Source organism: Aethina tumida, chromosome 1, assembly GCF_024364675.1.
Source record: "Aethina tumida isolate Nest 87 chromosome 1, icAetTumi1.1, whole genome shotgun sequence".
Taxonomy (NCBI): domain Eukaryota; kingdom Metazoa; phylum Arthropoda; class Insecta; order Coleoptera; family Nitidulidae; genus Aethina; species Aethina tumida.
In genome coordinates, this window is record NC_065435.1 from 70,601,200 (window position 1) to 70,623,027 (window position 21,828).

The 21,828-nt window shown below is 33.0% G+C and overlaps 7 protein-coding genes and 1 pseudogene across 12 annotated transcripts; 5 read left to right on the plus strand and 3 right to left on the minus strand.

Moving 5' to 3' along the window:
- Nucleotides 1-569: 569 nt before the first annotated feature.
- LOC109596711 (28S ribosomal protein S23, mitochondrial) lies at nucleotides 570-1,339 on the plus strand. The gene is made up of 3 exons (XM_020012283.2): nucleotides 570-720; nucleotides 782-943; nucleotides 995-1,339. The coding sequence occupies exons 1-3, from the start codon at nucleotides 677-679 to the stop codon at nucleotides 1,296-1,298; spliced, it is 510 nt and encodes a 169-aa protein (XP_019867842.1). The 5' UTR covers nucleotides 570-676; the 3' UTR covers nucleotides 1,299-1,339.
- Nucleotides 1,340-1,435: 96 nt separating this feature from the next.
- On the plus strand, nucleotides 1,436-2,714 carry LOC109596712 (uncharacterized). Of its 2 annotated transcripts, XM_049962092.1 has the most exons (5): nucleotides 1,509-1,559; nucleotides 1,623-1,860; nucleotides 1,919-1,951; nucleotides 1,994-2,409; nucleotides 2,510-2,714. In XM_049962092.1, exons 2-5 carry the CDS (start codon nucleotides 1,667-1,669, stop codon nucleotides 2,707-2,709), a joined length of 843 nt encoding a protein of 280 aa, XP_049818049.1. In that variant the 5' UTR covers nucleotides 1,509-1,559; nucleotides 1,623-1,666; the 3' UTR covers nucleotides 2,710-2,714. The 2 variants fall into 2 exon arrangements, with proteins under 2 accessions (XP_049818048.1, XP_049818049.1); XM_049962091.1 differs by having other exon boundaries at nucleotides 1,436-1,860.
- Nucleotides 2,715-7,480: 4,766 nt separating this feature from the next.
- Nucleotides 7,481-11,464, plus strand: LOC109596702 (nuclear pore complex protein Nup85). The gene is made up of 9 exons (XM_020012268.2): nucleotides 7,481-7,617; nucleotides 7,697-8,404; nucleotides 8,466-8,588; nucleotides 8,643-8,861; nucleotides 10,106-10,218; nucleotides 10,280-10,497; nucleotides 10,551-10,769; nucleotides 11,064-11,163; nucleotides 11,218-11,464. The coding sequence occupies exons 1-9, from the start codon at nucleotides 7,594-7,596 to the stop codon at nucleotides 11,420-11,422; spliced, it is 1,929 nt and encodes a 642-aa protein (XP_019867827.2). The 5' UTR covers nucleotides 7,481-7,593; the 3' UTR covers nucleotides 11,423-11,464.
- Nucleotides 11,465-11,500: 36 nt separating this feature from the next.
- Nucleotides 11,501-12,133, minus strand: LOC109596691 (oxidized purine nucleoside triphosphate hydrolase-like; annotated as a pseudogene).
- A 212-nt stretch (nucleotides 12,134-12,345) lies between these two features.
- On the minus strand, nucleotides 12,346-13,134 carry LOC109596692 (oxidized purine nucleoside triphosphate hydrolase-like). The gene has a single exon (XM_020012259.2). It carries the CDS (start codon nucleotides 13,132-13,134, stop codon nucleotides 12,484-12,486), a length of 651 nt encoding a protein of 216 aa, XP_019867818.1. The 3' UTR covers nucleotides 12,346-12,483.
- Nucleotides 13,135-13,631: 497 nt separating this feature from the next.
- Nucleotides 13,632-19,423, plus strand: LOC109596730 (epsin-2). Of its 5 annotated transcripts, none has more exons than XM_049962084.1 (9): nucleotides 13,632-14,006; nucleotides 14,490-14,534; nucleotides 15,717-16,305; nucleotides 16,368-16,542; nucleotides 16,708-16,828; nucleotides 16,894-16,929; nucleotides 17,290-17,758; nucleotides 17,813-18,146; nucleotides 18,204-19,423. In XM_049962084.1, exons 3-8 carry the CDS (start codon nucleotides 15,717-15,719, stop codon nucleotides 18,130-18,132), a joined length of 1,710 nt encoding a protein of 569 aa, XP_049818041.1. In that variant the 5' UTR covers nucleotides 13,632-14,006; nucleotides 14,490-14,534; the 3' UTR covers nucleotides 18,133-18,146; nucleotides 18,204-19,423. The 5 variants fall into 5 exon arrangements, with proteins under 5 accessions (XP_049818041.1, XP_049818042.1, XP_049818043.1 ...); XM_049962086.1 differs by having other exon boundaries at nucleotides 13,634-14,006; nucleotides 16,729-16,828; XM_049962085.1 differs by lacking the exon at nucleotides 14,490-14,534.
- Nucleotides 19,424-20,347: 924 nt separating this feature from the next.
- On the plus strand, nucleotides 20,348-21,195 carry LOC109596713 (cyclin-dependent kinase 2-associated protein 1-like). The gene has a single exon (XM_020012284.2). It carries the CDS (start codon nucleotides 20,430-20,432, stop codon nucleotides 20,724-20,726), a length of 297 nt encoding a protein of 98 aa, XP_019867843.1. The 5' UTR covers nucleotides 20,348-20,429; the 3' UTR covers nucleotides 20,727-21,195.
- Nucleotides 21,163-21,769, minus strand: LOC109596693 (protein C10). Its single transcript, XM_020012260.2, has one exon. It carries the CDS (start codon nucleotides 21,557-21,559, stop codon nucleotides 21,197-21,199), a length of 363 nt encoding a protein of 120 aa, XP_019867819.2. The 5' UTR covers nucleotides 21,560-21,769; the 3' UTR covers nucleotides 21,163-21,196.
- Nucleotides 21,770-21,828: the final 59 nt, after the last annotated feature.

The following is a 21,828-nucleotide window of genomic DNA, read 5'->3' on the forward strand; positions in this document are numbered from 1 at the left end:
GAATCTGTACTTCAAATTCAATTAATGAAAATAAACGAACATATTGACTTTACGGTTTATAAAATAACAAACACAAACAATTAAATTACGTAAGTCGGTTATATAAAAAAGTCTTACCAGAAATATATTTTCTTAAAGCAAAAACATCATCTGACCGTTTTCTATAACCTAAAATCTATCAAGTTATAGCGTCCATGACTCACTATTCTGAAATCTAGTAAATTATTTTCTCTAACTAAAGTCACTAGATATTCCCTGGTCATCCCGACAATTTTGGGGAATTTTTACTACCAATTTATAAAATCAAATATTATAAATCCCTAACGTATCCCGAGACAAAAAGGTCGTGCCTTTCCGGCGATTCCGAACGTCCATGATCGGCTGTTGCCCCTCCGTCCCTATTCGCTTGACCCCCCCTGTAGATACCACCGTCACCAACTTAGTGATACATAAATTTAAAATTATTTTTGTTAAATATGTTTAAATTTTAATTTTTATATATGAAACGTTAGTAATCTAATAAAATATTCACATTTAATCAGTAAATTAATAATAAATTATAATATATATGAATAAAATATACTATAAAATTTACCCTTATATTGGCATTACTTATATAACCTAAAACTTGAGTTAAAATCTAAGTACAATAACAATTTGTTAATAGCAAATTATCATGGCTGGAAGCAGATTAGAAAAAATTGGTACAATATACACGAGGTACTTGTATTACTAAGATAACAAAATGTGTAATTAAAATATTAAAATTTAAATTTTGTAGGACTTCAGCTTTGTTAAGCCGAGGGGCTATGAACTGGGAGGACAGACCAATTTGGTATGATATTTACGAAGCATTTCCACCTAAAGATGAACCAAGATTCGACAGACCAGCTCCCAATTTAAAACTAAAACCTATTTTATACAAAGAAGACAAAGTTCGAGCGTAAGTGTTGCTCAATCAAGACATAAACAAGTTTGAATTGCTCGTTTTTAGTATTTTCCACAGAAACAACAAGCACATAGGAGCAGTCCAACTGACTAATAACAATTATAAGAGCCTAACACAAAAGTTTATAGATACATACATCAAGCTGGAAGAACAGGAAGGTCCAGGGGATAGTGAATCATTGTATACACAAGCAATTGAGATATTAAACAAGGAAAGAAATACACAAAAAAGTTCAGATGAGGATGAAGTCAGTTTGAGCAAAGCATTTAAACAAGCACAATCTATCCAAGTTAAACAAGAAGAAGCACCAAAGATTACTGTTAAAGTTAGTGACCTATTCAAAGAATAGGTTTAAAATTTCTGTAGTCTTTAATAAATTGTTCTGGTTTATTTATGTATCCTAATTACACTCCTGTACAAAACCATCAACTGTGATAAAATAGGTCTATTTAAATCAAATTACATCAATATATTCCTGATGAGCATTCATCTGATATCATAATAGTAAGAAACAATTGTTTTAATGAATTTAATCTGTGTTTGACATTAAAACAAAGTCGCAATTTTTCATTTAACACATTTGTCATTTTCCATTATATTAAAATTCTTGGTATGGGTATTCCATGGGGAAAACCAAAGAAAAATTTGGAAAATCAGGGTCCGCGTTTTTCAGTTTCAAAAATTAAATTTGACACAACACCAGTAACCTATCCAGAAATGGAGAACAGTTTGCTACTAATGAAAGGGGTAGAAAACGGATTTTATGTGAGTGAGGAAATCATGAACAAGCTTTATTTGAGACAAAAGGAAGAGATGGACGGCGTTTGTTTGATCACCCCACAAATTCTTAAAGATGTTCGCGCTATTTGTAAAGTTATCAATGAAGATTACTGTTTCACGAATCATAAGAGGTAGGTAAATATACATTGTGAAACATATAAACTCTATAAATCCATATAACCCTTTTAGAATTTTAAACTTTTCACTAATAAAACTGAAAAGGTGAGTATGATAGAATTATCAAAACATAACTTTCCCACATAGTTTGCAACCGTTTCAGAGAATTTTTTTCGAAAAATTCGTGGAGGCGGCGCAATTCTGCCGGCATAAATTTAGAATGAATATAGACGACCGCATTGTTAATCATTTTTCGGTCATCATGATGATATTCCCCGTCATTATCCAGTACATTGAAGACGACGACGTTAGGGTGTTTGAATTGCTGAAGCAGATTGCAATCGCGCACGCAGACATGCAGGTCCAGACTTCACATTTGAAACTGTTTTTTGTCAGTTTGACCAATATTCTGATCCATGGAGAGTTCATTAGTCGAGACCATTTGGAACCGATTATAATTTTTTTTATGACCATAGCCAATTACATGATTAACTATTTGGACAGTTACTGTCGATGTCCGCATAAAGATGATGGAGTCGATAGATATATGAGCCGATATAGAAGTAATATATTAATATTATTTAATTGAATTAATTGCGATTTGTTTGATAACATTATCAAACAATTTTTATTTACTTTTCAAACGTATTTTATATATTTTAGAGAATTACAGGATGTTGAAAAGGTATCATACACTAATGGATGAAATAAATGAAAAAGTAATCTTCTACGATAAAAGACGGAAAGTTAAAAGTATGTCTAATAAAATCGGCAGCGAAGAAGAGAGCTATAGCGAAAGTCTTGAAACGATGGCAAAAAGAACGTGTTTGTTCGGTTGGTGTTATCGAGATTCAAAAGATTAAAATATTTTAATACAAACATCTATACTCTAAATTTAATGTGTATTATTGTGCATCATTCTAAAATGTTGAGATATTGAGCAAAACTTCAAAACAATTTACAAGCTTTGATGCCATAAAATGCTTTTAATTACATTAAACGATTGTAGCAAATTATGAATATGCAACCAACGGTAACCCAGCAGAACACTAAATGCTGTATTACCAAATTTGTGAACCGAATTATTTTGTTATTATTGTTTAAATATTGTTTTCCCCACATAGAATGGAAGAATAACTGAAAACTTTCGTAAGTGTAAACTTTTTCCTTTACATTTATAGCTTATACGATAATAATCAACCAACAAATCATATTGTCATGAAATTTAGTTGATTTGGAACAAAATCCAGAATTTTTGTTGGCTGTTTTTGGACCCTCCTTGCGAGAGAGTACGAAAGTTATTAAGGCCTTATTAAAACAGCATCTTGGCAGTCTGACTGGTTGTCCCCATCAATTATTATTATTACCATATAGTACTATAAGAAGCATGAAAGTATACAATATTTATTGAAACAACAATTATTATTCTGTTGTGCTTTTTTAGGTCCATTGCAAGACCTGATATAGATTATTGATCACGTTATTCTTCGATACAGAACGAACAGTGAGAACATTTGAGTTAAGACAAAGCTAATGTGAAATAGCAGAAACATTCCGACCTGATTTTTTTGGTCACAATTCAATTCGAAGATATACAAGTACAGTTACAGTTACTTTCGATAGATGGCAATACTATAAATAAGTCACCATTGCAAAGAGTAATGAAAAGCATAAATAGCGGAAGAAAAAAAATTAAGGTTGGGAAATGATGAAGCTTCTGAATGATTCCCCTGGGAAGATGATTTCTTATAAGCGGACGTAATTCTGATCCCCCATCTCCTCTGAAAAATATTGAAAATTTAGTTTTAAAATATCCAGTGTTCATCATCAAAAAATTGCTCTTGCGATGGTGGCGGCGCCATCACGCGGTTAGGCTTAAGTACTTAGCGGACCACCCTCGTATTATGTATCTTGTTTAAAATATGTTGTGCATTATTTTCCTTGCTTTGAGAATTCATTAACAAAATACCTTTGCTTTTTGTAGTAATTATGATAGATATTTTAAAATGCAATTTATTTTTTTAAGTTTTATAATTAAGACTGACCCGGATTAGTCCTTACAATGTAATTGAACCAACAGGTTTTTTTTTTTGGGACAGAGAGGGGAAAGTATAAACCCCTCTCCGGGTACCGATCCGGAGATCATGACCAAATGTTTATCATATGTGATTGCACATTTGGGGGAAAGGGGCGTATATTTAACATATACGGGTGAATTAAACCAGAAGACGGGACTGACAAAGATGCCAGCCCCCTGTCAACTGGATCCGGAAGAACAAGCCCAATCTGAGGAAGGTTCAAGGACCTTCCTGGGTGAGGATTGGACTTGCAGTTTGATCCGTTGGCTTCCCACCACCACTGGCTTGTGGAGCGGTACTGATCGAACCAACAGGTTTATAAGTAATAGTCAAACAATTAGGAGTCGTATGAAACGCGTTGACTTCTACTCAGTTTCTCTGACGGAGCTTAACTGTCTGTCCCCTCTCGCAGGTCTCTACCGTCACCCTCGGTTCGAGTACCATCCCCTGCTTAGCACTTCCGCTGATTCCACCCAAGTAATGCAACTCATAGTACTACTTGCGGGCGAGTGTTGTCGTGCTTAATAACAAAATTGTCGGATATAACAGGGGCAAACGGTACTACATGTTCTTCAAGAACCTCTCTTATATACCGATCAGTTGTCAAAGATCCACGACGAAATCCTGTTAATTCTATATGCGCTTCAAAACATGTACCACACCATAGCATAATATCACCTTCACAATTTCGGGTTCCTCTAATGTTGCACTGAGCAAATTTTTCACCTACACTGGAATGCGTCTATTAGATCCGAAAAGTGAAAATCTGGTTTCATCCGTGAAGAGTATATTAGCCCAGTCCTGGATATCCCAGTTAATGTGTTCTCTTGCAAACTTTATTCGTACCATACGGTGTTAACAACGGTGTGGTAACAGTCATTCTGGGTCTGACTCCAAATTCTCTTAAACTACTGCAGACGCAATGTTTCTGTACGTAAATAAAGATCATCTGCAGGCATAATACACCCTGGACGACTGGGAACTTGCCTTCTAGTGTAGTCTCATGTTTCTTTAAGTCGTTTTGCAACCCTTGAAACACTGGCTTGGTTGATTCTCATCAAATCTGCTACATATGACTGCCATGTTCAATTAGGGTCCCGGTTTAGACTACTTATTCACATGTTAAATTGTTCATTATTTTATTAAAATGCCGTTATAAACTTAAATTAGCAAATAAATCAAATGTAGTGTATACAACAATTTTAAAATGAAAATAAAAGTATTTCTGTTTTGTTTTATTTTCATAGAAATCACACACGAATATAAACAGCTTTTAGTAATAATTAATTAACAGTATTTCTGTTTTGTTTTATTTTCATAGAAATCATACACAAATATAAAAAAGTTTTAATAATAATTATAATTAAATTTTAATTTTTTTTCCTATTTTAAAAATTGTGCGATACCTTTTATGATGAGTGTGTATAACTTTTATATATGTCGGAGGGTTCATGTGAAACGCAAGTAGTACTATGGGTTGCATACTTATAGTACTTGGGTGGAATCAGCGGAAGTGCTAAGCAGGGGATGGTACTCGAACCGAGGGTGACGGTAAAGGAGACCTGCGAGGGCGGGGAGTTAAGCTCCGTCAGGGAAGCTGTGTAGAAGTCTTGGCTTGGCTTGGCATAACCGTCGGGATCACCGCGTTTCATACGACTCCTAATTGTTTGACTATTAGTTGTAATCCTGTGCCTGTTAGTTCAATTACATTGTAAGGACTATTTGCGTGTTATTTAATATTCGAAATGGCCGATAATCCTGACCGCGCTGCGACATATATATACCCCTAGTGGATATAAAAACTACCTTAGTTGGTCTGTAATGCCAATAGATTCGTGTGGTTGTGTATTTAGAGATCGTTTTAATGTCGGGATTGTTTTGTTGTTGTTATGAAAATTATTATTCTATTTAATTGTAACCTACATCTGTTTTTATTTTTGACTTCGTTTCCTGTGTCGTTGTTAATAAAACTTGATTCCGATAGACAGCAAATATCGAGCGAAAGAGAAAGAAAGAGAAAAAAATATATTAAGTTTTTTTAACAAAATCTTGTTATTATGTGTTATTCCCTTCTACTAATAAGTTGGGATGGTTACCAATGACCGCTATTAGTATCATCAGTTCTTGCAGGATACGAAATCAAAATCCATCGGAAAGCTTTTGAACATACAATGGGAAGACATTAGGGGAATTCATCTTTGGAATGCTCTTCAAATTTGTAGATGCGGTTTCCATGCAGAAAATGTTATAAATAAGAAAATCAATTTTTAAATTTTTTCTCACACCCATTCCAAAGTCTTCTTAAACCTATATACCCATTGTCACAAGCCCAGTAGAAGTTTTCTTACTAAACCTAGTACTTTGATTTCACCCTTTCTCATTTCGACAACTTCCTTATATTGTATACAGTATCAAAAATGCTAGACCTAACTAACTAACTAATACCCTTTAGTAAGCAACAAAGAAAGATTTACATACAGGTACTATGTAGGCCGGCCGGATTTATTGCCGCAAATGAGTCGGTGTATTAAATAAAAGCACATAGGTTTTATATAAATAAGCTTATATGATATATTATCAGTAATTAAAATGTACACGTCTCAAGAAAAAATTCAAATTGTGTCGTGACACATTACTGGCAACTCCAGTTACCGTATTCGCCATCATTTTACAAAACTGTGGTCAAACAGGCCGCACAATTCACAATTTTTATCACAGTTTGGGTTATTTGCTTATGGAGACGTTTTTGAACATCTTATTTAATTGTTCTGTTTCTATTTATTTATTTTATTAATGGGATACATTTTTATTTAAAAAAAGAAATAAATTTTTAGGATACTTATTTTTGTTTTTAATATACCCACAAAAAATATTTCTTTTTACAGATTGCAAATTTAAACAAAATAATACATTTTAAACAAAGCAATCTAAGAACTCGATCTACATAACCAACGCATGTAGGGAGTTACTAAATGCATTCGCAAAGATTAAATTATATGGTATCACTGAAAAATTAAAATACATAAAAACGTATATTAAAAACATAGATTAAAAATATACATATGGTTAAATCAGTTTCCAAGAGGTCAATTTATTTGATAAAATTTTCAGTTGTTCCAAAATACTTAGATTGGGATAATGAGTATGGAAAGTACTAAAATAAAATGGAGCGACTTCTACTAACATGTTTGAAAGTTCACACATTCGTATGAAGTTTTTTTTTAAAGATACGTCTAATTTCAAACCGTCCCGTACAGGAATCTTGAAACGACAGAAAGAACGCGTTTTGGATAATTACGGATTCAAATTTTTGAAAATAAAAATGAAATATAGTAACATTATCTAAATACAAACATGCCCATTTTATATTTAATGACTTAAGATTGTTGTGGAATATTAAAAAATAATAAAATAAATAAAATTATAACACAACAATTTACTTAATACAACTTAAATAATCTTAATTTTATTTTTTAAATACTTTAAATAATACAGATATATAATTTAAATTTAAAAGAGTTATGCAACCACTGTGACAGAAACCTCACAGAGAATCTCGGCCCGGGATCATATCATGAGAGCGGTAACCTTTTGTTTGAAAATTTAAAAAACAACTTGAGTCAAATAATTTTAGTATTATTAATTAACTATTGCTTTATACCACATTCAATGGAGGAGGAACTCAAAACATTCGTAAGTAAATACGTTTTCACTTACTTTATATATTTTTATAGGTTATACTGTGAACATGCGAATAAATCAATTATTTTAGTTTATTCCCAACGAATTGTGTCGGCGTGCAGGTGTGGCGGCATCCTGGAGCCCCATAAACAAATTCGCTGTGTTCGCTTACGAGAAACGTAACGTGCATCAACAGGATGCACCTAGTAACTTTGCCTCCAAAAATCCATCAAGCATCTTTTTAGTCAGACAAGACGTTCTACTATTCCAACCAATATTTAGGAAGTTTGTCAACGAATCCAACAGATCGTTTCTTGATTTGCAAAACATAATTGGAGAAAAGACAGCTAACAAAAATAATGAACTGTTACGAATTAGCAGACAATATAGATCTGTCGTTAGAGCCTGTTTGGAAGATCTTCATGCTGATATCAGTAAAGCAGAACAAGCAGAACGCGAAACTTTGCAAGATTACATTACAATATTCTATTCAGTAGAATGCATTTGGCATTTGTGTGAAATACTATTTATTGAATCTATCCCAGGTAACGTTGTACTGCCATTTTTATTAGAATGGATTAGATTTCATTTTCCCAAACATGAAAGGAATGCAGCAAACATGTTAGCTGGAGATTTAGCTGGTTTAGAGCAAAACATAGAGTTTTGGCCCACTGTTTTTGGATCCTTGTTGCAAGGGAGGGTTAAGGTTGTTAGGGCCCTGTTGAAACAGCACTCTGCATCCGATAGTCATGTATACAGACTTGTTGATCAAGTTTTGAGAGCTATGCCTATTTATGATGTAAGTAAACAATACACTAATTATAACAACTAATACAGTATTTATATATTGTTTGTTAAAGATATTCAGTGGAACATCAATTAATGAATTCCAACTGCAGTGGAAACACTGGACTGTGGACGTTCAAACAAAAATCGACGCCAAAATGTTTGTTTCCGACAAAAATTTAGACACAATTATGAAGGTATGGAATATATATAATAAGTCTAAATAATTATTTTTTTATGTATGTTACTAGCTTGTAGTTGGTGAGGAACAAGCCTGGGCGGAGATCCAAGTCCATTGTGAAACATGGTATGAATTATTGGCTGCTTGGTTGTTTTACACAGAACCAACAGTAAAAACATTCGAGCTGGGACAATTTGCAAAGCACTGCATTACAAAAATGAATATGCGAAATCGCATGAAACATTTGGATCGTGTTCTTTTGGCTGCAATTGAATTCGACGAGTTACAAGTAAGTTACAGTTACTTTCAATGAGTGGCAATACTGTAAAGAGTATTAATTAATTATTAACCTATTAATTTTAAAATAAAAAATTCTATCAAAGTAAATAGCAAAATATTAAATATTTTTTTTTTTTTTGTTAATATTTTATATCAAAAATAGCAATTTGGTAAATTTGCAAAAGGGGTTAAACTATCGTTTCTTTGACATTAAATTATATAATTTTCGTATATTGTCAATATACAATGCCAAATTTAAAATTTAACTTGTAATGAGTGGATTCAAGCTGTTTTTTTAGCAGAATAGATTTGGAGTTACTCCAGGATAACTGAAAGCTTTGATACATTTTCCAAATGTTATATCAGTACTGATGATCACACCAGATGAATAGAATCAACTCCAGTCAAAGTGCGTTTTTTGTAGCTTTAAACTTTAGAACAACAGTTTACAACCACAAGAATGTTACTATCGCAGTAAACCTAGAAGGAGATGATTGAATTCGATAACGTCCTAGGGAAGATAATTAACCGTTGATCATCGCATAGCCTGACTAAAAAAACGCATTCGGAACAAATCCTATTTACATACGATGGATGGATTCGTGTGTTTCGACGACCCAATGAGATATGCGTAATGTAACATACTAAATATAACATAATATGACAGAAACGCAATTATGGTATAGGGAGGCATTTCGTACACACCATGTAGCAACTTGTTGAGTTGAATAATAGCAAATTTAATACTTAACAGTGGAACACTCATTACTCGTGTAATTTAAAATTATCTTGCGTTCGTTGGAATTGGTATTAGGATCTGGCCAGCCCGTATTATAGACATTCACCTCATTGATCATATTTGACATTAGGTGGAAATTAATTAAAATTCATTTACTTAACGTATAAAAATAAAATTTCTCCATGTTTTAGAATAAAATTATTTTTAAGTTTTTTTATGATACTTCAAAAGGAATCTCATTTTTATGTAAAAATACATTTTTTACATTTTCATAAAAAAAATTAATAATGATCACTTATTATTCTTGTAATTTCTTGGAGCAGTTTAGTATAAATATTTGGGAAAATTTTTATGCAGATGGTGAATGTTTTTTTAGAGGTATTGATTTATAAACGGGCGTATTTGTGATAACTTCATTGTTGAATAAAAATTAAATTTAAAATACATCTTTTTTCTTTTGCATCAAATAATTAATTTTCATGGGACTTACACTAATTTCTTAATGTCAATTTCAGGTAATAAAAGAAATTCAACAAATGTCGGAAAATGGGTGGTTTGTAACCCATTTAACAGACATTCTGTACCACGCCGATCGTTTAAACGACGTAGGAAAGGAACTGGAAAATTTGTAAGACATTTAAATTGAACCATCGAAATATTCAATTTATTTTAATTTTATTAAATTTTAGTTCGTCCGAAAAACTGCGGGAATCCTTCCTGTTGGATTATGGTACTATGTTGATGGGACATAAGTCGCTATGGCAGGTGGGCCTGGACTACTTGGATCGTTGTCCCAATGACGGACCGGGCGCCATCGAGCTGTTGCTGCCCCGGATACCGCTCGAGGACGAGGCCAAGACGCGCAAGGTACTCCGCGAGGCCAAGATTCGAAAGCTCGACCACGTTGGTACGTTATCATAATTAAATCGAGATTTAATGGATAAACCCCGATTTTTATAGCCCAGAGTATCTGCAAGGTGCAAGGGGTGAAGTCATTGAGAAGAGGTAGATTAGGAAACGCGTTATCATGGGCCCTAAAATCACAAGACGGTCCTTTTACCTCATATCTGGCTGATAAATTTTTACAGGAGTATACAAAGAACGGCAAACTTGCCAGCACTGATTTTCTCGATAATTTAGGTTCATGTATGATGGCCAGTGATAGATTGATATTTTTAGGTAAGTAAGATATGGTATTTGTATATGCGGAATAACAACTTGCACCTGCGAATTAATCTAATAATTAATATTTTAAAAATTTTCTTATCGTAAACTTCACAATTGTGAAATTTATTATACCTGATTATATCTATTACTAATCAACAAGCTGCACTTTTACATTTTATTAATGCTTATATATTTTATCTATATATAACACTGATAATACAGTTAAAAATAAATTAAATGAAACATGATTAATAATAACAAAGAACCATTATATTTATAAAACATTCTTAATTAAGCTAATTTTAGGAAAATATTACGAATTCCACAAACTGTATCAAGCAGCGGAATACAAAGAGGCCGGAAATTTATTAATATCTCTACTAGCATCAAAAATCATTCCAAATTAGTAAGTGCTAAATTGAAATCAAAATTTCACAAATTGAATTGTGTTTAATTTTAGTTTTTGGTATGTGCTGTTAGTTGAAGCTATACCGTTGTTAGAATCAGAGGAAATTGTGTTTTCGTCAAATAACACGCTGCAAATAATCCATTGTTTGGAAGATAAAGAAGATCTGCCAGAACTGAAGGATAAAATCGATATTTTACGTCTTGCTGCCGCAAGGAATTTATCCAGAGCTTTAACTTATGAAGCGCAATTTGTTTAAACATTCTTTTTTATAATAAACTATTTTGTAATATTTAAACAATTTATTGTTTACATATTAATTCATTTACAGCACCCTTTATGTCGTTAAGTACGAAAAAAATTCCTTAACAATATTGTCCTCGTGGTAGAGGCACTCGTAAAAAAATTTTTTTTCTTGAAATATAGATGGCATCCACTTCTTTGCGTCTGGCCACATCTCTTCATATGGAACATCTTCACAACTATACCAGTGAATCGGATTCATTTCTTCACTGGACTGTTCACTTCCTTGGTATTCCCGACATATAAACAGATGAACAATTCTCACCTGTTTTTTGATAATATCGGAATATTTCAGAACGCCTAGTTTTTGTAAGTTAGCAGCTTTTAGACCGGATTCTTCAAATAGTTCACGTTTTGCTCCGTCCAATAGCGATTCGTCTTTTTTGATTTTGCCATTTATTTGAGCCAAAGCCTCGTGTCTTGTAACCCAGCAAAACTTGATTATCCTTTATGATAAAAATTAAAGTGTAAATAATATGCCGCATTACGTATCGTGCAACACACATGCACGTACAAAGTTTGCCACGTTATCTTGTGAATAATATAGCACTAGAACAGTCACTTTCACCGACTTATTTGATTTTATTTTCAACCTTAAGTTCGTAGAACGGGGAGTCCCGGTAAATGGTGGGGAAACCCCTTAATTAAGTAGTCTGTGGTATGTAAAACAAATTCATCGCAGAGTTATAAATTATTTAATAATATATGCCGTACTGAATAATTTCCTAAATTTATTTTTTCTTAAAGAAATAGAATAGATTAAATATCACCAATTATTTTTATGTTAAAAATTTATATTAAAATATAAAATATTAAATTTATAGAACTGGTTAAAACAATGTTTTACGTCAAAATTATGTAATTCAGAGAAACAAGGTGTTAAAATTCTCAAAAACGTGTATTTAAAAAAATATAGGTACAGTTTCTATTACTGTCAACAAGGAATTCAGGTAACTTTTAGTACTTTTAATATTAACATATAAATTATCACAGTACATGATTTATAAATTAATTTTGTCACTGAACCATAAAATTAAATACATTCAAAGCCTCTTTAATACTGTCATGTTCCAAAACTTCTGTTGAAATAATTTTGCCCCTGTTGTAAACACAGTGCACAGAAAAATACTTGTCATTCAACATACTAGGCCACCATGTCCTGGCATCTGGCCACATTTTGTCATAAGGCACACAGTCATATCTGAACCATTTAACTGGATCCATTTCGTCACTTGGTTTTTCCGTACCTTCATATTTATTACATGTAAACACATGAACAATTTGGTCCAAAGACTCGTCCTGTACTTCATACTTTACAACACCTACATGTTTCAAATCCTTTGCAATCAAACTAGATTCCTCGTAGAGTTCCCGTTTCGCGCCCTCCGCAAACGATTCACCCTTCTCGATTTTACCACCAAATCCGTTCCATTGTCCCAAACCGAATCCCCGTTTCTTACGGCCCATCAGCACCTGGTTGTTTTTTCGCACGAACACAAGAGTGTACAACTTTTGTAGCCTGTTCATTGTGGACGTATTGTAGGTTACTCGGTCGCAACATTTGTTTTTAACCGCCTTTTTCTCTGTGCGCCTGCTTACAATTTGGCTGTGTTCTAAAGTGCATTTATATTGCCTAATCTGTTCACGTAAAATGATTTCTGTAAACATAAAATGTGTTTATTTTAATTTCTTAATTATTATTTATTTATTGGGTATAAATTTGGTACTGAAAGATTATTATTTTTGTATTATTAAATTTATTGCAACAAAGTAATTTGTTTTTAAATAAGGAGAATATACCAAATAAAACTATTCATTTAGCTTAAAAACTATCAAATTGCAATCATTTATAATAATTAATCATAACACTTTCATATATTCAAATATCTTTGGTCAAAATAAAAGTTCAATATATTTATATAAACCTGGAAATAATTAAGATGTTCTTAACTTCAGCATGCTTAGGCAAAATGTAACCGGGCATAAATGTTACTTTTTTATTTATTTATTGTAAATTGCACATTTTAACTAAACTAGTTTGACTAAATTCCCAAATTATTAAATTTTCGTCGTTTCTTTCAATAATCATTTTACAATGAAAATACCATAGAAATTTGAGTTTGACAACCGAATGTCAACAAAAGACGACCACCCAAACCGCTTGTTAGAACACAGCCCAATAACAAACGTCAATTTTTCGGAAATTCCTCAATTACCCACTTGTCAAAATCGTGAATCACTGGAAAAAATTTCAAAAACTAAACGAACGAAACCTTACTGAAACTGTAATCGAAAACTTGTTCAATTCATCTCACAGATCTCTATTGTTTTAACCTAATTTGTGTGATGTTCGTCGCCATGTTGAATACCATATACAAAATAAGTGTAGTGTCATCATAGTGCATTATTAATTTAATTAGTTTATTTAAAATTATTGGTGTTGTGCGTGAATGTTAATAGGAGACACAAACTGTAAGGGACTGTGTGACTGAGACAAATAAAACACATCTAAATATTTCTGCAGAAATTTTTATAACTGGGTAAGTCATTTGTGTTTATTTAAGGACTGCGCTGTTCAACTTGGTCGATTTCTAGAACGAAGTCGGGTTTTCTGCTGTTTGTTTCCAAATTCGCTTTTGCATGCGATATGTTTATCGACAGCCCTAACATTGGGGCCCCCAATATTAATGTGCTAATCATGTATCTACTGCTTTGGCTTATGTAATTTTGTCCAATTACTCCAGTTATTTTATAGATAAATCACCAAACTTTCTACATAGTACAATAATTTCTATTGTTGAGGTCAGAGAAAACTAGTCAACTTGATGGTTGTCATCAAGGACCTTGTCTAATTATGTACTCTTTGTGCCTGTTTATTTTTGGCACAACACTTTTTAAAACTTACTTATATTGATTTACTATTAAATGCAGAAACCTCTCAAGTTTTAGCAGTTTCAAATAGCATGATGAACAAGTGTGTTGCATGTGATGTTTTACATTATAACAATTGATGTTTTTCGCAGAAACTTTTGGATTTAACACATAGAACGTCCCGACAATTAAACAAAGTAAGTCTAAATTTTACTTATGTGCGTTAGCTGCTTCTGGCTTTCAAAACAAATATTATAATTCTACAACGGTTGTTATTGAAGGTTGTGCTTTTCACATGTTTTATATATTTTCATTTGGGTTATTTTTCGTTTTATGGGCCTGTTTTGTGTTTGTATTGCTGAAATGTGAAATATATATATGATAACATAAAAATAGAATATCTTATTGTTCAGCTGATAAGTGGATTATTCTGTATTTACTTAGTTGTTTCAGTTTAAAAATTAACCTATATTAACACCTACAAATTTAGTTGTTGATATATCTATAATTTAAATCAATACAAAATTAATAGTAAATACAAAATATCTAATCTTCAACAACAATTATGATGATAATCAAAAATATGTACAAATATGTGTAACTTTAATTGGTTTACTTATTGTTTTGTTAATATATTTGTTTAAAACTATTTGAACAATGTTGTAACATTACGTTTTATTTGGCTTAGGTCAAACTGTTTTCTATTTGCATTCCTAAACTGTTTGTAAACATGTCTAATGTTAATTAGGTGATATACAGTAATGAAACTAGATATACAACTAAGTGGTAGTTTGGTGTTTTGAACGCCACAGTAGTGTGTCATAAACTGTAATAATATCAGATACAAGAAATACCGCAATATTTGATTTGTGTGGCATAAAATAACACATAGTTAAAGTAGAATACATATTCATCTGGCTAATAACTAAATTTATATTACATGTAAAAAAAATAATTTAATTCAACGCATATGCAATTATAAATTAAATGATTAGATACTAATTACATTTTACGTTTGTGTAAAATATTAAAGAAACACGTTTAGGTTCATAAATATTCAAAAAACTAACTAAATATCATATCTAAAACAGGTTTATTAATCGAATTTTAATCTTGTTTTGAAAAAAATACTGTTTAAACCTATTGTTTAAAATCGAACAATCAATCGATCATTATTCTCATTTTTGTGATTTGAAATGTGTTATTTTGACAACAATGTTTATTTGATAAATAATTTCAAAAGTTTTTTAAATTCAAGATTAGAATAAAATAAATACTTTTAAATAATGTCTGAACTATTCGGCCTACAGTAACAACCAACACCACCCAAAATTCCACACAACCATTTAACAATTTCCCTATGCGCATCGTATTTTTAGATGAGACGCGGCTCACACGACATGCAAGTGATGAACGTGGCGGGGATTCGACGAAACCTGAAGAATTTCGCGCACAACTACAGCGATGCGCAGAAGAAGGTGCGCGAGGCCACTTCAAATGACCCGTGGGGCCCTAGCAGCACCATTATGGCCGAAATCGCTGATTTGACTTATAACGTGGTCGCCTTCAGCGAAATCATGCAAATGGTGTGGAAGCGACTGAACGACCACGGCCGGAATTGGAGGCACGTATACAAAGCGCTGGTGCTGCTCGAGTACTTGATCAAGACCGGATCGGAGAAAGTGGGACAGCAATGCAAGGAGAATATTTTCGCGATACAGACGTTGAAGGATTTTCAGTATTTGGAGGAGGGCAAGGACCAGGGCCAGAACGTGAGGGAGAAAGCGAAACAGTTGGTTAATCTTTTGAAGGATGATGAACGGTTGAAGAACGAAAGGGCGCGCGCCTTGAAGGCTAAGGAGAGGTTCGCACAGAGCGCCAGCGGTTTCGGAAGCGACGGTGGCTTGGACACTCCCAGCAGTCCAAAGTATCCGGCCTTCAGAGGCGACTGGAACAGCCGGGACTCCGGTAGGTTACGAACATTTCTACCTGCTGTTCATGGGTTTAATCAAATCGTTTTGATTGTCCAGCGGATATCCCCAGGGAAATAGAGATAGCGAGGCCGCAGACGGCGGGTGAGGAGGAGCTACAGCTGCAATTGGCCTTGGCCATGTCGCGGGAGGAAGCCGAGCAAGAGGAACAAAAACGGAAGTCGGATGATGTCCGATTGCAACTCGCACTCAGCCAGAGTCAACAGGATTTCAAGTGAGTACGACCGGATATTTGTGCTGTTGATAAATTGTCCAGCGGAAACCAATATTTTAATGGTTTTGTTGATGTCAGAAGTCTTTTAACTGCCAAATTTCAGAGGTTGAAGGACATTGATGACTTTTGTGTATAACTTTCTAACACTCGTTTTGTATTTTTTAGCAAGTTTTGTTTTTATTTAAGGGAGAAAGTTCAACCTAATCAAAGTCACATGGTTGATCTGTTGGATGTGGACTTGGCGCCAGTGGATCCGTGGGGAATGCCCCAACCGCCCAGACCGCAGGTAGACGTTAAAATAATTTCCTTAATTTACAAAAATAATATTTTTTCTCTTCTATTCGACATCAGTCGCTCGACTTGAGTTTCTTTAATTTATATCCACCGGTATGTAAAAGTGTGATGCTAGATATGATATTTGCCAGTGATTAAGTAGAGCTATGCTTATCAAATTATAATTTACTGACGTGCAATTTTAGAAGAGCTATGCTAAAGTAAACGCATTAATTAACTGTTATTAAGAACTAGGATTAAGATCCAGTATCCAGTAAAATTATGAGATAACAAGTTACTTTTTCATACAATAATTATAAGCACTGTTGATTCATAATTATATATATAATGTATACATATATAAATATGAATAAAGAATACATATTATATAATATATATAATAATAAATGGGTTAGTAAAGCATAGTAACTTACGTATTGTATATTATTATTAATTAATGTTGATTTCTCTCAGCAATCTTCCCCTTGGCAATCTAATTCTCTATCGTCGCCGCCTTCTAGCGGTGCAGCAGCGGCCGCCGCCGACCCATGGCAGCCGGTCGGTCAACAACAACAACCCCGTAATGATCCATGGGGCGGTACCGCTAGCCCACCACTGCCGACCGCTTTGAACGGTTCCGCCGTGATCGCGCCGCCGCAACGCCAGGACCCATGGTCGCCCACCAGTCCCGCCTCGTCGACCGATCTGGACGACTTCGACGCCATCAGCAACAGAAACAGGACCGCGACGCCGGTTGGTGCCGGAGCCTCGCCCAAGACGAATGGTAACGCAACGGGAGCGGTCGGCGATCCGTTTGAGCTAACGCTGTTGGACGCGTTGGCCGTTTCTGGTCCCAGTCCGTCGACCGGTGCAACGAAAAAGACGCCCCAAAGTTTTCTGGGGGAGAATTCTGCCTTGGTTAATTTAGACAACCTCGTCACCAGTAAGTTTGCACAATTAACCGTGTGATCGTTTATTTTAAATTATTGTTCGATAGGTAAACCGGCCAATCCTCCTCTAGCCGCCAATCCGTTCTCCGATGTGGCACCACCACCGAAACCCACCATCAACGAAATCAAACAACAGCAGTTCGCACCGTTTGCAACTGGCGGCGCCCAGTCGTACGGGGCTTCGGCGACGCAGTTCGGCGCCGTTTCAAACGCCTTTGCTTCAACGACGAATGGCAACGCGTTCGGCGCGCCGATGGTACCGGCACCGGCACCCGTTCAAGATCCATGGGCGCCCGTACAGACCTCCAACGTAGGCGCCAGTCCATGGATGAAAGCCGGCGATCCGGCCAATCCGTTCCTGTCTTAACAGTCGACGTTGCGGTAACTAATTAAATACAAGCACATGTCGCACATATTGATGTTCGTGTTTTGTTTCAGGTTTTTCAAGGAAACTAAACTTTTAATAAATATAGAGAGAACATGGTGCAAGATTAGGACTTATAGTAACTTACTTTTCATACAAATTACGTAACGAATTCAAAAAATTATTGGGTGTTAAAATTAAGGGTAAAATTTTGTAACGTAACTAAATCTGCTTAGCTGTACAAGTTTTTTGTGATGGACATTTTGCTCATTTTTAATTTATACATCAACAATTGCGATGAGGAAAGCGATTAATTTATTGTTATATACATTAAAACATATCTATATTTTTATTAATTAAAGTATGATACAATTACATTTTTTGAGATTATATAAAATATTTTAATGCTTTCAAGCTTTACTATTAAATGTATAATAAAATCCGTCACTTTTGATAGACTGACAAAGTGTGAAATTTTTCTATTGATATAAACATAAGAATTGAGCTTCAACAAGGTTTGTAGTTTGAAAAAATAAAAAGACATGTTTCTGCAGACACGATGAGAAAAATTGCTCACAAAGAGAAAATTCCTATATTTTTGGTTTATATCAACACCTAACTGAATTTTCTCTTACAATTTTAATCATCTTTATCATTTTTGCAGCTCTATTAGCCAAATAGTGTTGGATTAGAATATGAAGTGCCGATTTCATACTTTTATGTAACCCTGTGCTTTATTTATTTTGTCTTCACGCTTAAACTATTTTATTCTGTGTAATTTTTAAGGCCTATATTTTATATGCATTTTAATATATGTCAATTAATTGAATATTGTATAACTTATTGTTCTTGCATTTTTTTATTCTATTCCAACAGTATCTATATTTTTGCAATATACAAATATATTTATAGTATCCACCAGTATTTTTAATTTATAATGCTTCAATATTTATATTTTGATGTAACGAGTTTGAAGCTTTCATTTATTTTGTTGTGTAATATATATATAAAGTTTTTAGCTAGTTTGTAAGAATAAAATAATATATTATTTATGTAATTTACGTCGAATTGTATATACAGATTATTTACTTATCATTATGTTATTATTTGCATCATCTAATTTTGAAAACGATTCAAAAACACTGTATATAGTATTAAACTATTTTTTTAGCATAAGGTTTTGTATTATATAAGAACAGGATCGATTTTCAAGAGGGTATATTGGATTTAATTGTATCGTGATAGTTATTTTCACTTACATTCATAAAAGAAATAAATTGCTAAAATTTACAAAGTTTTTTGTTTTACTCATTAATTTTCCTTTCAACACTAATGTATAAAAATAAAAGTAATCCATTTTAATATTACCAAATTATTATTTGTATCATATACACGTATACTTAGTTTATTCTCATTTTATTATAAAATCAGGTTTTAAATAAAACAAAAAGAGTTGTAAATTCCCAAATGATATGATTTTAAACATTTGATTTTATATTGTTTTTTCATTTTTTTAAACATTAAAATTTGGATTCAAAATTCAATTTAATATAAAAATTACAGGTCATTAATTTATTTCATCATTTACATATTTAAATTAAGAAACTTCTTATTAAATTTAATTAATATGAATTTCAAATTTTTAATAAAATTACAATTTTAAATATAAATATTTAAAATATCATTAAAAATTTCTTTCAAAATTAAAATTAATAGAAGTGATAATAATAATTAATAATTGTAAATTAATATTAATTTAATAGTCAACATTAAATAAGAGAGATATTTAACGTTTTAACTACAATAAGTATTTTTTGAAGTAAAAGGACAAATCCATTTTTGTTAATTCTGAGATAAATGGCTTCGAAATTAACTAAAATTTCTAAATTCCAGGATTAAGTTTAGAGAATTTTCTAATAAAAATATTACAGATGAAAAATAATTTTGTAAATTTGCATTTTATTTAAAATTTTTGCAAAATATACTTAAATTAGTATGCGTGTTAAAAAAATTTTAAATTATTTTTAATTTTTTTATATAATAATAATTAACATAATTAATTTAGTTAGTTAGTTAATTTTATCTCATCACTTAAACTTCTAGGCAACTCATACATCCACACTAAGAATTTTTACTTATAAATTAAGTTACGTTTTGATCCTGTGAAAATTTGAACCAATGAAAATTCGATGTTTATCATCGGATTGTTAACCGTTGCCATATTTTTGTTTATCAAAAATATATCAAAGGTAACTGGTACAGTTTTGTTTCAATTTTTCCGAGTTTTCACTGCAGCAACCATGGAAACAGTTGATATACAAGCAGTGGAATCCAAATTGAGCGACGTAACTGTTACCGCGATTCCGATGTCTTCTAAACCGTCAGTTAAAACAGAACCTCCACAACCCGCTCCAAAACCAGTCGACCCATCTAAATACGTTCAACTTTTGGGTGTTATCGAAGAAATGGGCAGAGAAGTTCATCCGACTTATGCAGGCAGTAAAAGTTCTGCTGAAAGGCTGAAGAGAGGTATTGTTCATGCCAGGATTTTGGTCAGGGAGTGCTTGATTGAAACCGAAAGAAGTGCTAGACAGTAAAGTGTTTTCCTCTATGGAGTTTTAGAATTCAGCCTTTAATGAGAATCAAAATGATAATGTTAAGGTTAATTGTATTTATTAAGCCATCCATGTGATAAATTCCAAATAGTTTATACCAATCAGGTTGAAAGTACAAAGACAGAATCTTAACAAGCTAGTTTATTGTAAATATTTGTAGTTTCTACAGGCAAGTTTGTAGTTTATATAATTTTTTTCAGTTAGGTTTGCCCTAGTCTTTTTGCCAACCATAGTTTTCAATTTTAATAGTTAACCACAAGGCCTTGTACTCTTAAATATTATATGATTGTATATAAGGAAGTGTACGAGTAACATTGTTTTTGATATGCCAAACATTTGCAGCTCAGGAAATGTTAGCAAGTACATTATATATTTTTACATTTTTTATATATACACTAAGGTTTTGAATAAAACATGATTGATTAGTAATAAATTTATTGTATAAAAAATCCTTAATTGCTACTAGTTCTCTCTTCCTCATTCATGGCATTAACAGAAACTGGTGGTAAATAATACGCCTTGACAAGACTGTGCAATCGCGCCACCTCAACATCCTCTCTCTCCAATTCCCTGATCGCCAATGCAAACTTAATCATGCCCTCTCGTCCTTCAGGATACCCGAAGTCTTTGATGATTTCCGATTGTACTTGCAACACAAGAGGAAATACATACTGCAACATCTTCAGCATCTCGTTGCCAACATCGTCGCGCGCCTCCTCCAATTTTTTTGTATTCGTCGGACTATTTAGTTCTTCGAGTGTCCTGTTCAAAATTTGTATTGCAGTTTCGCTCGATAACGGGGGTATTTCCGACATGTTTGTTTACAAAATGCACTTTTCAGACCCCCTCTGATTAACAGGATGCTAACTGTATAACGGACATTTGAGAGGTTCGTGGTGGGGTAAATAAATTTTACCAACGGTTTGTCAGTGTTCTTTGTCCAAATACTCGTTTATTTATATAAATTCAACCAATACTAAAAGTATATAATTATTATTTAGACCAGTTGATAAAAATCTTGATTTAAGGAGTAATTCTATGTAAAATTCGTCGTCAACTACGTCATTTCCCCCTCCACTTCGAT